The sequence below is a fragment of the Fundulus heteroclitus genome, unplaced genomic scaffold (assembly GCF_011125445.2).
Source record: "Fundulus heteroclitus isolate FHET01 unplaced genomic scaffold, MU-UCD_Fhet_4.1 scaffold_43, whole genome shotgun sequence".
NCBI classification, from domain to species: Eukaryota; Metazoa; Chordata; class Actinopteri; order Cyprinodontiformes; family Fundulidae; genus Fundulus; species Fundulus heteroclitus.
In genome coordinates, this window is record NW_023396846.1 from 1,365,431 (window position 1) to 1,379,666 (window position 14,236).

The window sequence follows — 14,236 nt, forward strand, 5'->3', positions numbered from 1 at the left end:
CATGATATATTTCTTAATTTCTGTTAGTTCAGTATAATTACAATATCAAGACAAACAAAATAAAAACTTCAGGAAGTCTGCCAGGAATGTCCACAACAGATGCCTGGACAAACTGATAATTGTTCTACCATGTTTATAAAACTCCTCCAATATAACAGACAAATATCCGCTTTAAAAAATAAAAAACTCCATAAAACTCCATGAAACCTGGAACTTCAGTCAGCAACAAACGCTGTAATCATAGACTGTAATGTATATTGAAATATCATCATCACCTCTATTTAATAAAGTTAAATGACGATATATATTAATAATGAATTATTGTCCACCCCTAACGTACGCCAATAAACTAAAACGTGAAAAAGTCCTGATCTAACCGCCTCAACATGGATGCTGCGGTACCTGAAGTTGCTCTCGCTGTACCTGGACCCCGCTCCGTGGTGAGACCTCGTCCTGGAGTCCACAGACAGGAAGTTGGTGATGTCAGGGAAGACCAGAGCGTGACTCCTCTGCACCACGTCAGGAGGAACCACGCCTCCTCCGCCTCTGTCCTTCTCCTCCGCTCCCTCCGCGGCGCGCCCTCCTCCCTCCTCCCTCTCGCCTCTCTGAGCAGTCCCTCCTGCTGGCTCCCGTTGGGCTCTCTCCGCGCCTCCCAAGGAGCAGATGGGGGGGAAGCGAGCCTCCTCGCCACACTCCTCAGGAGTGGTGTGACCCTGACCCAGGCCCAGATCCCCCAGCTCCAGGTCCAAGGTCGTTTGTCCCGTTTCCGTGGTGATGCTGATGCTGATGTCCGGGCTGCGCTCGGTGGCGCCCGCCGCGTTGGAGGAGGCGCTGGGATCCCACTGAGGATGCTCGGAGGACAGGATGTGTCTCTGCCACCTGAAGTCGGCCTCGTTGATCTCCATGGACTCCCTGGTGGACTCAGAACCTTCCTTCAGGTCCTCGAGACGCCTAAGGAGGAACCGAGCCTGAGGGACGAGACGCGGTTTACCGTTTTATTAAGGGGCAGCCAGCCATCAATCAACCATCCATCGATTCATTAATCCATCCCTCATACATCCATCATACATCCGTCCATTGCTCATCCATCCATCAATCAACCATCATCATCCATCCATCTCTCCATCATCCACCCATTCATCCATCCATCCTCACTTATCTTTCTCCCTCCAGGCACCCCATAAATAGTTATCAATCATTTCTAAATGTAATATTTGTTGTATTAAGGTTTGATTAATGTATTTTATTGAGGTTATTTTACTTTTATTTTCATTTACAGTATTTATTTTTACCTTCCATTGTCAGCAGCAAAAATCACTGCATTTATATTTTTATATGAACTGTTTTTAGAAGTAGCAGTTCTGCAAGAAACTAATATTTACTTAACACAAGCAGTAAATATTGATGACGTTTTGTTTGTTCTTAGTTGTGTTTCATGAATTAATAATAAATAATCATGTGTTAATTATACAGAATAGTAATTAGATGTAAAACTATCAATGTTAATTGACTGTAATTAAAATACATTTTAGCTAGGAGAGCTCCTCTCTAAAGGTGACTGACTGACTGGGTCTCTGTGGTTCTGGTTCGGTCCGGCTCAGTGTTCTGGCTCCTGTTCTCAGTCTACCTGCTCTGGCTGGAGGCCGCGGCCCTGCGACAGCTCATCTAAGGCAGCGAGAAGCGCGCAGGCGCAGGAAACGGAGGCGAAGCACGCCTCTATGCCGCCCTTCATGCAGGCCTCCGTCATGCCGTCCATCACTCTGAGAACACACACAGAACATTGGGTCCAAACAAACGGGATTATTAGAGAAGAGAATAGTAGATTAAAATCAGTGAATCCTATTAGTGAGAAGGTTAGACATTTATTTCTCCTCCATAAAGACGGAAATGAAGACCACACTGACAGTTTGAGCAGGTCCAGGTGGGACTTCCTCTTTGAGAAGGAGCGCTTCCTGGTCTCTGGTTCGGCCACACACGGCCCGGCCAGGTCGTAGAGGCGCTGAGGGCTGCCGAGGATCTGAAACAGCCAGACAGACGTTGGTATCCGCTCTGGTGGGGAGCGGAGGACGGCCGGACGCTCGGGGGAGGCACCTCCTTCATGATGCGGATGGCCTCGGTGCGGTGCTGGGGGGGCGGGTACAGCAGGATCCTGTGGTAGAGCGACTGCAGCACCGGCTTCATGGACTCCACGCAGCTCACCAGGCGCACCAGCTCCGCTGCGATGTAGCACACCGTCCGTACCACGGGGGCGATGCGGGCGGGGGCGCTGGAGGAGCAGCCGGACCCCCTGCCCTGGTCGGAGACGCCTCCGCCAGAGATGTCCGCCTCCTGGCCGATTCCTGGAGGAGAACAGGAGAGTGCAGGTCAGTGGGACGTAGATAAGGGGAAGACGAGGGACTGACGGAGGGCTGGAGGCGGGTTCTCTGGTGAAGCTGTGAGAGCATCAACCCGACTAAAAGACAGAATCTCAGCAGTTTTCTTCAGGCCCGTTTACCTAGAGCGACCCTCTCTGACAGCCGCTCCCTCTCCGGCATGCCCGTGTAGCCGTGGTGAGACGTGATGGTTTTATCGTTGACCGGGTTTCCCATGATGGCCACCAGGGACGGACACAGCTGCTTCCTGCGAGCGGGGAGAAAAACGACAAAGTCATGAAGACCTCAGAGCAGAGCGAAGGTTTCCCCTTCAACGTGAGCGATCCGCAGGCGTACCAGACGAGGTCGGTGAAGCCGCGGGACAGGTGCATTGTGGGCGGACAGCTGCTGAGCATGGACAGGACGCACTCCAGGTAGAGGAGCTGCAGCAGCTGGTTGTCGCTGCGCGGGCAGAGAGGCAGAGGTCAGCAGCGGCGAGGGTTTGACGGAGGAGACGGGAGGAGCGGCGGCGTTACCTGTCCACCGACTCCAGCTTCTCACAGAAGACCGTCAGGACCGTCACCACGTCCTCGCACAGAGCCTGGCTGGTGGGCGACACGTCTGCAGACACGCCCAGCAAGGTTTAACCGCGGCAGCCGATGCATGAGACTTTACATTTACATATGGGGCCACCCTGGCGTTATGAAGTCATTAAAAGGGCTGGTTGCACGTGTATAGACGATACTTTTCATTTCATAATTTCCTTCCAGTTCACATAGAAGTATAAAAAATCCACAGTATAATAAAAGTAGCACCCTTAGGCCCAGTATATACAGTTTATCTGCAAAAAAGTTGATATTGGGGTGAGTTACACTTACTGAAGGCACAGTTTTAGCCACTTTAAAAGGATATATGCCTCTACTTTATGACATGATATGCCTTTTTTTTGGCTCTTGGGGGCCGGATAATTTACCTTGATGGGCCGGATTTGGCCCGCGGGCCTTGAGTTATAATTCTCCTTACCTGGCTTTCTGCCTTCAGAGGCATCAGAGCATGCAGGTCATTTTGCTTTATGTGTTTTTGGCAGACGCCTTCGTTCAGAGTGACTTACAAGAGAGGAAACAACAGCGGAGCTAATATTAAAGGCAACAACAGGCCACTTAGAAGAAAGAGCGCTAGTCAGGTTCTGTCAGGGGTGATGGAGTAGAAATAAAGTGCAGAGAGGAAGGGAAACACAGAGAGATCGGTACGGAGGTTCAGGATTAGGAAATGCTCTGTGAAGACCTCCAGAGATTCTAATTTCTGTTCCAGCAGCGCTCAGCAGGTCAGTCTTGATATCAGCAGAATAGTCACTAAATTTGCTTCAAAACGTCTCTACATTACAAATTATTCATCAAATCCTGCTCCGTAATTAACCTTTAACTGATTTAGACTTGGATAAAAAAAATGGTACAAATTGGTAAGTTCTTTCTTAATTTCCATGGAAAATGTCCAATCTTTACCCAGCAAGTGGAGCCAAACTACAGCTATATTTATTCTGTGGACACGTCTCTTCTCAGTCCGATCCTTCTTCCTGTTTGTCTCTCAAAGACATCCAAAGAACAGCAATTCATCCGGACACCCAGAAACCTTTACTAGACATTCTTACATTTATTCCTAGAAGTTTGTGCGGTGAAAGAAAAGACCAGAGACACAGATGTACCTTTTCTCTGCAGAGGCAGCACCGTCACCTCATCTCCTTCAGCTTCCTGCAGAGAAAGCAGGAGATCGGTGTTTTGGAGGCAATGCCAAATAATTTCTCAGGAAAAAAGCTGCAAGCTCGGTAAAAGGAAAGAAAGATGCATGTATTCATAATGACTTGTGTATAAAAAGAAAAACATAATATGGTCAAAATGCAGTTAGGAGGAAAAGCAGATCAGACCTACAGACAAACTGGTCATCATCTGGGAGAGGAAATCTGACGAAAATCAGAAAACTGCTCAAAGTTCTCTGATTTTTTGAAGCAGCGTGTATGATATTAGTTATCAGCCATAACAGCAACACTAACATCAGACCTGGACATTAACCCAAATCTTCATATCTGTGCTTTGCTAAACATTTTATGCAGTAGAGACTCTTCTGGCTGCAGCCATTTAAAATTAAGAGAGAAATTAACTGATTAACAGAGCATCGTTAGGAAATGTAGTCTCTGCAGACTCCAAGAAGAAAGGACAAAAGCAGGTTAAAGGTCAAAGTTCATGACAACACAGACTGGACGGAAAAGTATGAAGGAAAAGCTTTTTGCTTTAAAAACAAACAACAGAACTTAGATATAGAAAGAGTTAGGGACCAATGAATAAATGAGCCCAAAGCAGAGATGTTTGTCTATAACGCGTAGCCCAGACGTCACAGCAGCTGTTCAGCATGGTGGTGGGCGAATGATGATCTGGGCTCCTTGTGGTCGGTGAGTGGAGGAAACTCCTCTGTCATTAAATCTGAATCAGTCCGACAGCTGAAGTTTGGTCATCGACTGAAAGAAACTAAACAATTACTGCGAGTGCTTCTAGAAGCTGTCGGATTAAACACTGGACTAGATTTTCACACTGGTTTTAGATAAACGAACAGCGACAGAACAGACGGGAAACTCAGAGATTTCACCTCTCTGCTGATTGGAGAACCTCAGAGCTGAAGGAGGATTTCCTGGTACTAAAGATGAAAGGATGTAAACCCCACGGTCCTCATTTAGTGGTTGTCGTGTCTCTTTCATGTAAACGTGTGTGTGTGTGTGTGTGTGTGTGTGTGTGTGTGTGTGTGTGTCCTCCCTGACCTCCTGTCTGTGGCGCAGCTGCAGCGTCAGGTCTCCCAGTATCTGGCTCAGGGTGGCCCTCACCGCCGTGTTGATGCTGCGCAGGTGACAGCTGGTCATGTAGGTCTCGATGCACACCTGCACACACACACATTCTTGTTAAAATTACACATCGAGGACCGTGCCTTGACGTGCATAGACTGCCTTTCATTTCCAAGCCTTTCTGTGACCCTGAACCTAAAATAAACCTAATTGACACCTTAGTCGTAAACCTAGCCCAGAAAATAAGGGAGGACCAAAACATAAAAGGTCCTCACTTTACTAGTAAAATGAGAAAAAATGTCTCCGCTCAGCTGGCAGCACAGGAACACACACACACACACACACCGTGTCGGCGGGGGATTTTCTGACACGTCTACATGGCAGCAGCAGAGCAGCAGAGACACACAGAGCCCAGAGGAGCATCGTGGAGAGATGCTGGACCGTCGGGGAGGTTTATGGGAAGTTTCCATGGCGCCATGGTTGCCACGGTGACCAGACGGAGGATGTGTTTTCGGTCTGCAGAGCATCCTCTGGTCAGATTAAAAGGTCAGACTCTGTAACGCAGCACAGCCTTTGTCTGAAGACAGAAAGCAGAGCCAGAACTTTGCGGCCTTCTTCATTTCTTCTCCGGCACTTTCAGAAACTTCACATAAGAACCAAGAGGAACATTTGGCTCCAAACTCAAATCCTCCAGGCTGATGTGTCCTGATCACTACACCTAAACCACGACTAATCTGCCTCAGTAGCCTACAGCCGATCTCTGCTAAGGAGCCGATATCAGAGTCAGGAGAGTCGAAGCTCAGATGCATGTCAAAGGCCCTGGAGGGCCGGAGAATGAGACAACAGCCACCATCTGGGCTCACAGAGCGCAGGCAGCTCATTGGTGCAGAGCCCATCACAGACAGCATAGATCCCATTAGTTCATCCAGCAAGAGGCCAGCAGCTTTCATTTCACCAAAATACTTCATTTTCACAACAAACTCACTTCCATACATTTAATGCAGTGTTTTCCTCTATAAAACAGTCAGAATCCATCCATTATAATGACTTTAAAAAGGATTTGCTGTGGAGGAAACCTGGTTAGCAGCAGGAAGCTGGAGCCTCATGAATCAGCTCAGCAGAGACTGAGACCAGCTAATTAGACTCAGGATTAAAGTCTGCAGCTGCTGGGTCGTTTAACACCCAATCAATGAAGAGTCGATACGTCCTCTGACGTCTGACCTCACAGCACCACTGACTCTGCATGGAAAGGTTTAAGGATTTAAGGAACGGGATTCTTCAGGATGTCTTTACAACTCTAACAGGTTCCTAAGAGAATCTTCAGATATGTTTCAGGTCAGAATTTCACATTTTCCAGGTTAAAATTCATACAGTTCTGACTCCATGTTATAATAATCATTGGGCCGGCAAATCACAGGACAACAAAGAACAACCACACACACACACACACACACACACACACACACACACACACACACACACAACCTAATTTACATTAACCAATTACCAGTCATGTTTTTAGACTGTATGAAGATACCAGAGTACCCAGAGAAAACCCACACCTGCACCAGGAGAACACGCAATACCAGCAACATGCTGATAAACCCAACTCTGTGTCTAAATGATAAACTTTAGTACTGATGCAGGAAAAATTCATATATTTATCATATATGAACTGGGACAGGAAAACTTGTGATTTAATAGGAACCCTGCATATGATGGATGGTTTAATCAGCAGCCATTTAGTCTGGAGCTACAGATTTCCCTTTTCTAGATCTTTAATCAGGAAACTAAGATAAAATATAAAATAACTTACACCTGTTTGATGAATTTTATTCACATTGAAGGTTAGTCTGACTTTACTTGTCATGCTGGTGCTGCCATATGGGACGAAATGGAAGCAGGAGCTGAGCTTAATTTAGAAAAGTAGGTTGACAGTAGGGGTGTGCAAAATAATCGCCATGACGATGCATCGCGATTCTAATTTTCGCAATACTGCATCGATTCTTGATGCCAAGTATCGATTATTAATTAAAAAAAACTATAAATTAAATTGCATGAATGGTTGGTGAACATCAGCCAAAAACAAGTGGAATACAACTTAATTGGTTTAAAGGACCACTGAGGCCATGTAAACAGCACTGTAGTTAGGTATAAATTGAAGACACTATCCAGATCATACACAGCCAGTCAGCCACTGGTAATGGCTGTATTTTTTCTAACAGTGTTCAGTGAAAATATCACAATGCATCGCGATAATTCAAGTATCGTGATGCATCGTGATGGAATCGCATCGTGGCATGTGAATCTTGACTCAAATCAAATTGTGACTTCTTTGGCAATACCCACCCCTAGTTGACAGACGTAATAAAACTGTTTTAATTATCCCATTCTTTCCCAGTAGGAGGAGACAATGTGCAACCATTGCTTTTCTTTCCTCTAGGTGGCGCAGCAGCACAGGTCTTTAGACCAGGACCTGGTCTCTATTAAAGATCAACGCGTCTCTGCAGGTGATCAGACTGAATTATTTTACATGAACTCTTATTAGTTAATAAAGGGAAGCTGTAAAAGGACGGTGAATAAATCAGTAAGCGGTGCCGATCCATGGCGGTGTTCTGCATTAAGGGCCCGTTAGCGCGGCCTGCCGCGGCTAATGGAGACCTGCTGACAGCGTTCACAGGCGCTCTGAGTTATGAGCAAACAAACAGACGCAGATAGCCTCGCTCACAGCAGATGGTCCGGCCCGGTGGCTCTGAAAGCATCAACACGTCAACAGGGGCAGCTTTTATGAGCCGCTAATGGCAGCAAACATGCCCTGCTTCTCTCTGAAGGGACGGCAGAGAGAAACCTGCAAACATTCACACAAAGCAGCTTTTACCGGGTTTGTTAGCATTAAGTGACTGGAGGTAAATGCTGCAGGGCAGGGATAGGTCAATGATTTACTCAGAGCTTTGTACAATTAAAGGTCCAACAGCTGCAGGCCTCAAAGTTTGGCTTTTAATCCAACAAAAAGCCGATAAACCTCAGAGAATGATGAGGATACACATCTAAATTATCTGAGAACTGAGGAGTCCAGAAGATACAGACAAACGTCCAGACACCGCCTGGAGAATACTGAGCCTTAGGGGAGGTGGTGGTTCTGTGGAAAAGCAATCAGTAGGCAGTATCTTCCCTGCAACAGAGATATTCTCATGGAGCCGAGATAAAAGCTCCTCTGAGGAGGAAAAATGAAGGAGCTCATTCTCAGCATCTAAAATAAAACTAAAACTTTTCCTTTCAGACATTTAAATGTCAGCTCTGTTCTAATTCAATCATTTATCACTGTTTCTCCTAATAAAAGCTGTGCATGCTGCTTTGAATAGGTCCAGGCAGGTCAACGGGTCATTTTCAGTTTCTGCCCTGAAGCTCAGAGCTCAGCAGAAAACAACAACAGACGAGGACAGGAAGAGACGCTGAAGTTCCTGAGAACACTTCCCAATTAATTCAGAGTTGGCAGACAGACCAGACCTGAGCAAACCGGTAAAAGTCTGGAGGACCGGGTCCTGATCTGGTGCAATCAGCACATACCCCATTAAGTCATCTCTGCAGATCTGAAAGGTTAAATCATCTGCATACATAAAAGCTACAAACGATGGAGTCACCTGAGCGATCCGCAGGATGGAGTCTCCGTTAATATCAAAGTTTGGGGAGTAGGTGATGCAGAGCAGGACCTGCAGACAGAGAGAGATCCTTCTGAGGTTCTGCAGAAGACCCGATAATAAGAAACATCTGCAGGTTGTTCCTGGTTTGTAGGTCCGTACCTTCATGACTTCCACCTGCAGGTCCTCATGCAGGACCGGCGTCACCCTGATGGCCTCCAGCATCTGGCTCAGCAGCTGCTTCTCCAGAACCTCCGCCTCCGAGCCCACGCCGCCCAAGAACCTGTCGTCGCACAGGAACCTCTGATGGAGGCAGGGACAGAGTCACAGGTTAGGCAGAACCAGGACGGCTGACGCAGCGAGGACCAGAACCGCCTCAGGTACCTGCATGCCAGTCAGCGCCGTCTGACCCAGCTTGGTGCTTTTGGACTCCAGCGCCAGCCGCAGCGGCAGCAGGCAGCGCTCTCTGAGCAGAGGGAGAGAAAACGGTGACGTTACAGACGCTGGATGTTAAACAGCAGGAAGGAGGAAACATTTTTATTTTAGAGCATCTAAAATACAACCAGAACATCCTGGCTGATAAAGTTCTGGTTCAGCTTCTTCTCTGATGAATATCTGGGCCCAGCAGGGCAGGAAGTTATGCATCTGACCTTTGAATTTCCCCATTAATCCGACCTCTGAGTCATGCGGAGCTTCATGCTCGGATGATGTAAGAAGAAACCAAATCAATGTTTATCTGCGTCAGCAAGTTGTTACATTTATTCTAACAGCCTGACTTAAATGAATTCAGTTCCTCTAAAACAATATCCAAATGTCCAGATAAACTGCTCACTGCTGTACCAATAATCAGCTCCACATTTTCATCATTTAGTGTTTTAGGGAATCTACATGAAAAAGAGAAAAGAAACATTCTGTAAATGTGTAATGAATCACAAACCAGAAATATTCAAAATAACATTTCTATCACTGTATACAGAGTATTTCACTGATTTTAAATGTTGGCCAGTTTCAGGCTCCAAACAACAACAGAGATATTTTTTTTCATCCATTTTAATAAATAAAATATATTTTCCATTTTAGAGAAGAAACTCCTGAAATACCCACGCTCCACCAGAAGGGGGCACCAATGCTGAAACGATCGCCAGAGAAATACAGAGAGTTCTTCGTTCTTGATCCCCGTTTATAATTTATTCTCTCGTAAATAAAACACCATCAGGAGGAAGAAGGGCGGAGCCAAAAGAAACCCTAAAAACGGCTCAGCTGTGGGTAAAAACAGCGTCAGGCGTGCGGATGGGTCGCTATTTTATAGTTTCTCCACATGGGTTAGCCAGGGCTTCATGGATACACCAAAAAATTATTATTACTAATTATTGTTATTTTCAATAAGAAATTGGAATTTTATTTTGCTAATCCTGAGGAGTGAGTGGTGGTCGGCACACAGAGAGGAAGCTTCATCAGACGGCTTCACCGCCTCACATTTCTTATGAGGTCAGCTGCAACATGTAAGACTTCCCAAAGGTCACGTGTTAAAACTGACATTAACGTCTCAGAGGAAGGAGGACAGAGCGCTTTTATTATGTCCTCTGGTCTATATTCACACATTTATTTGGTCCAACGTGCAGCGAGTCGATCTGAAATGTTCTCAGATTTGGATTTACTGTAACCAACCCAAGCATGTAGCCCAGCGGCGGGTCGGTTACGTAAGAAACGTGTCTGATTACATCGTCTCCCGCCTTCAGTGCCTCTCTGTGTTTCTTCCAGCCACTGGAACGTCATGGCCGTCTCTGATGGATCCCGGGCTTTCAGGCGGCTCTGAACCATCTCAGGTCTAAACGGGCCGCAGGGACGGCTAAATCAATCCAGCGTCTATTCATGAGCCTGAAGAAAGCAAACTGAGCCGCGGGGAGAACAAGGAGGTCCGACCCAGAGAGAGAAAACCTGCAGGAGCTTCAGTGGAAACCACAGAACTCACAGCTTGAGGAGCAAATATCACATTTAGATCAATCCAGATGGTTCCAGCGCAGCTTTCAGTCCCACAGATGATTCAAACATGTCATCACCAAGAGTTTAAGCTGATCAGCTCCACCAGCTCTTCTTCTTCTTCTTCCTCTGCCACCTGGATGTGGAGGCACCACACCAACGTTCTCCTAGAACACTTCCACCACCTCCATGGACCTCCTCTCTGGTTTCCCTCCATCCTGTAGCTCCATACCAACATCCTTTGTGTCTGACGTCTCCGTCTCCTCTCTCCAGGCCGCCCATCTTCTCCTCCACTACAACGTCTTCACCATTAATTGAACTTCTCATCCAGCTTCAGCAGCTGTCAGACCTGCTGCTCCTGCTGCTTTGGAAGTTCTTACAGCTTCTTCTCACCACATATTCTGGTGTGGTGTCCATCAACTGCATAACGAGGACCTCCATAGCAGGTTCTTGCTCCTGAAAGCTCTGGCAGCAGAGCTAGTTCTCAGCACTGATGCTGACAACGTACGGTCCTCTACTTCTTCTCTAAAACAGAACATTTATCTGCTGAAGCTTTCACACGAAACAGAGCTTTAGCACCAAAACCACTTTAACAGTCTGGCCTAAACAGGAAGTGTTTGTAGGAGTCAAAATGATCCACATCAAACACGTCACATCTACCAAAAACTTTTTATAATCAGAATTCATTTGGTTTTTATCTTTGGAATGATATTAAATATAAACCAGACCTCTAAATTTTTTTCTTTTTTTTATATAAATTCAGACAGAACTGTTTTATTTTTCTAGATTTACTGCTTTCTGTGAACACCCAGACCAGTAAATAATCTACATAAATACCTGTGTTCTGAGATGATCTATGACAGCATATAAGTCAGTTATAGAGCAGTTTTAGCATTTATTATTAAACCCATCATGTTCTGGTCTCTTAGTTTTCATTTGCAGATAATAATCAGACATTTTAACTGATTCCTGCTGGCAAAGCGTCCTCAGATGTTTAGGGAGAGTCCAGGAGAACCTTCAGCCTAACGGGCTCCACTTTTATTTCACTGCTCAGTTCAACATTTGCATTTTCAGCTGAAGGTTTCCAGGATCATTTCCATCCATTCAAATCAGACCTTCTACAGTTTAAAGGTGAGACAGACCCAGAGCGGAGCAGGGTGAGACACGGAGGAGGCTTACAGGGAAATAACCTCCATCCCAGGAACACCAGCAGACGCTCAGAGAACCAGAAACCATGCAGGACTTTCTGACAATCAGAGTCTTCTTCAAACTTTCACGTTGAGCAGAAAACCTCACACACACGGCCAGAGCTGATTATTACAGACTACGGTACGTTAGATATAACATAAAGAAACCCAGCAGAACCAGAGCTGAGCGGATAAAAGGAGGAGGAAGTGAACTCACCGCAGCTGTGAAGGAGACATCCTGGCTGATCCCTTCTGGGACTCCAGAGTTTCTGTGAAATAACAGAAAACAGGGAATTTAGTGACTAAACACAAAAATTACTCAGTATTACTCAAACATTTTCTATTATCAGTTTTAGACACAAGCTACAACATAAAAATGACTTTTTTTGGCATTAAACTCCTTTTAGTTCTAGTTTCCTTAACATCTCTTCACTTTCCAAAACTCTTTCAAGTTGCATTAAACAGCGTCTGCCATCAGATGCAGGCATAAAGAGTCACAACGCATGGACCTGAAATGTTCTGCTAATATTTGATGTAGTTTCTAGGGTGTGATATTCTGAGCAGCTCCAGGTTAAACCAGAGAACTTTATTTGGACGGACGGACAGACAGACATGGAAACATCTTTCTATGCAGGAATATGTATGAGTGCATGAATTAATGTGTCTGTTTTATTCACTGACACCAAATATCCAGTTAAAGCATTGATTCCAGCTCATTTCCATCTGCAGTGTTCCTAACATTCAGTTTTTAGTACCATCAGAATCTCTACTGACCAGAATAAACAAATGAAACCAGAGAAATTCAAAGTAAATGCAGCTTTAGGATTTAATACTGATGTATAATTGTTTAATGCTGATAATGAAGCTGTGTAATGTTAACACGCCTCCCAGCCATGAACCATTGATAATAATCTGCAGGTTTCTTCTTGTTTTTTAGGTAATGTGTAAAGGTCCAGCAGCTCTCTGAGCAGAAACAGTTCTGGCTGTGGGTCGCCTCGCCGCGGTCCGGGGCAGCGGCGCCGTCACCGTTTACCGGGCCGTCTCTGTGTGCTGAAGGCGGCCGTCAGCAGCAGAGCTGGATGACGTTCTGGGCGTGTCTGCACACGACAGCGGCTGCTTTGCAGGAGAGCAAACAGCAGAAACACGGGGAGAGTCAGTGAAGCGGGTCCAGGCCCTGCAGCTGGCAGAACCTTGCTCAGCAGGTCCGGTTTTATCCGTCTCTCACATCTCTGTGGACAAAGTTCTGGTCCATTCTTTCCAGGCCTGCTTTAATTCACTGACTCTTGCAGATCTGCATCTCTACACTAAAGGTCTCAGCATTTCTGTCAGAACACGATCTGGGCTTTAACTGGACCGGGGATTTCTCCTGCTCCCTTTAGATCGGTTGCTGAGTTTGTGCTCGTGGTTCTGCTGACGACCCGGTTCAGACCGAGCTTCAGCTGTCAGACTGATGGATCCAAATGGGACTCTGGAGGAGTCGATAACCCGAGCCCCGACCATCACCCCTCCACCACCGTGCTGCACAGCAGGAAGGAGCTCTTTGGTCTTTTCTTATTAGTCTGAACTTCTTAATAAAGATTTTCTCCTTTCTGAGAAGAAAACAGGCCTGTAAACTGTTTCAGTGACATTTAAACTGTCAGGCTGATGGGTAGCTCCTGATGTCTTTCCTCCTTGGTACCGAGTTAGACTGACGACTAAAACCAGCTCAGCTTTGACCCAGCAGCCCCATTGTTGACTTTTTAATTTCCATGTAAACAGTAAAGACCAACGTCCTGCTACATGGATGTTAGGAACCGAGCATGTCCTGTTTCTGCTGCAGATGCTTCAGCGTCGGGTCCAGAAACCCTCACAGGTGAAACCTCACACACTTCTTAGCATGGCGGCGCGCTGCGGCACGGTTGGCCTCAGCGTCCAGGGCGGACACGCTCAGTCGGGCTCCTGTGAACCCTGAGCTCAGCCTTTCTCTGACGTTACTCTGCACACAGGAGGAGAACAGGAGTCTCCCTGCGTCAGCACAACCTGAACCTCTACTTCCTGTCCCAGCGAGCTTCACCTGTCCTCCACCTGTGTCCATAAAGGTCACAGCGCTACAGCGTCTGCAGACACCAGAGGACACGTCCCCACGCCGTCACCACACACGTCCACCAGGACGGTCTCTGAGCATCACAGCCGGACCACAGCGGGTCGCTTAGAGGAATCAGTTCATTTATGTTGGATCGGCTTAATCATGGAGCTGAGAGTCATTTAGTTCAA

General features: G+C 46.4%; 1 protein-coding gene across 3 annotated transcripts in view; it reads right to left on the reverse strand.

The window, feature by feature from the left end:
• Window positions 1–14,236, reverse strand: part of arfgef3 (ARFGEF family member 3) — a 44,995-nt gene that overhangs the window by 26,278 nt on the left and 4,481 nt on the right. For 2 of the 3 annotated variants that reach the window (XM_036131398.1, XM_036131400.1), the window contains 13 exons: window positions 12,201–12,252; window positions 9,201–9,282; window positions 8,979–9,119; window positions 8,820–8,888; window positions 5,158–5,274; window positions 4,054–4,099; window positions 2,888–2,972; window positions 2,709–2,813; window positions 2,495–2,619; window positions 2,092–2,339; window positions 1,905–2,017; window positions 1,628–1,760; window positions 403–968 (listed from right to left, as the gene is read on the reverse strand). In XM_036131398.1, the coding sequence (XP_035987291.1) occupies window positions 403–968; window positions 1,628–1,760; window positions 1,905–2,017; window positions 2,092–2,339; window positions 2,495–2,619; window positions 2,709–2,813; window positions 2,888–2,972; window positions 4,054–4,099; window positions 5,158–5,274; window positions 8,820–8,888; window positions 8,979–9,119; window positions 9,201–9,282; window positions 12,201–12,252 (1,882 nt within the window). The remainder of the gene's footprint in view (window positions 1–402; window positions 969–1,627; window positions 1,761–1,904; window positions 2,018–2,091; window positions 2,340–2,494; window positions 2,620–2,708; window positions 2,814–2,887; window positions 2,973–4,053; window positions 4,100–5,157; window positions 5,275–8,819; window positions 8,889–8,978; window positions 9,120–9,200; window positions 9,283–12,200; window positions 12,253–14,236) is intronic. The other variant, XM_036131399.1, reaches the window with a different exon arrangement.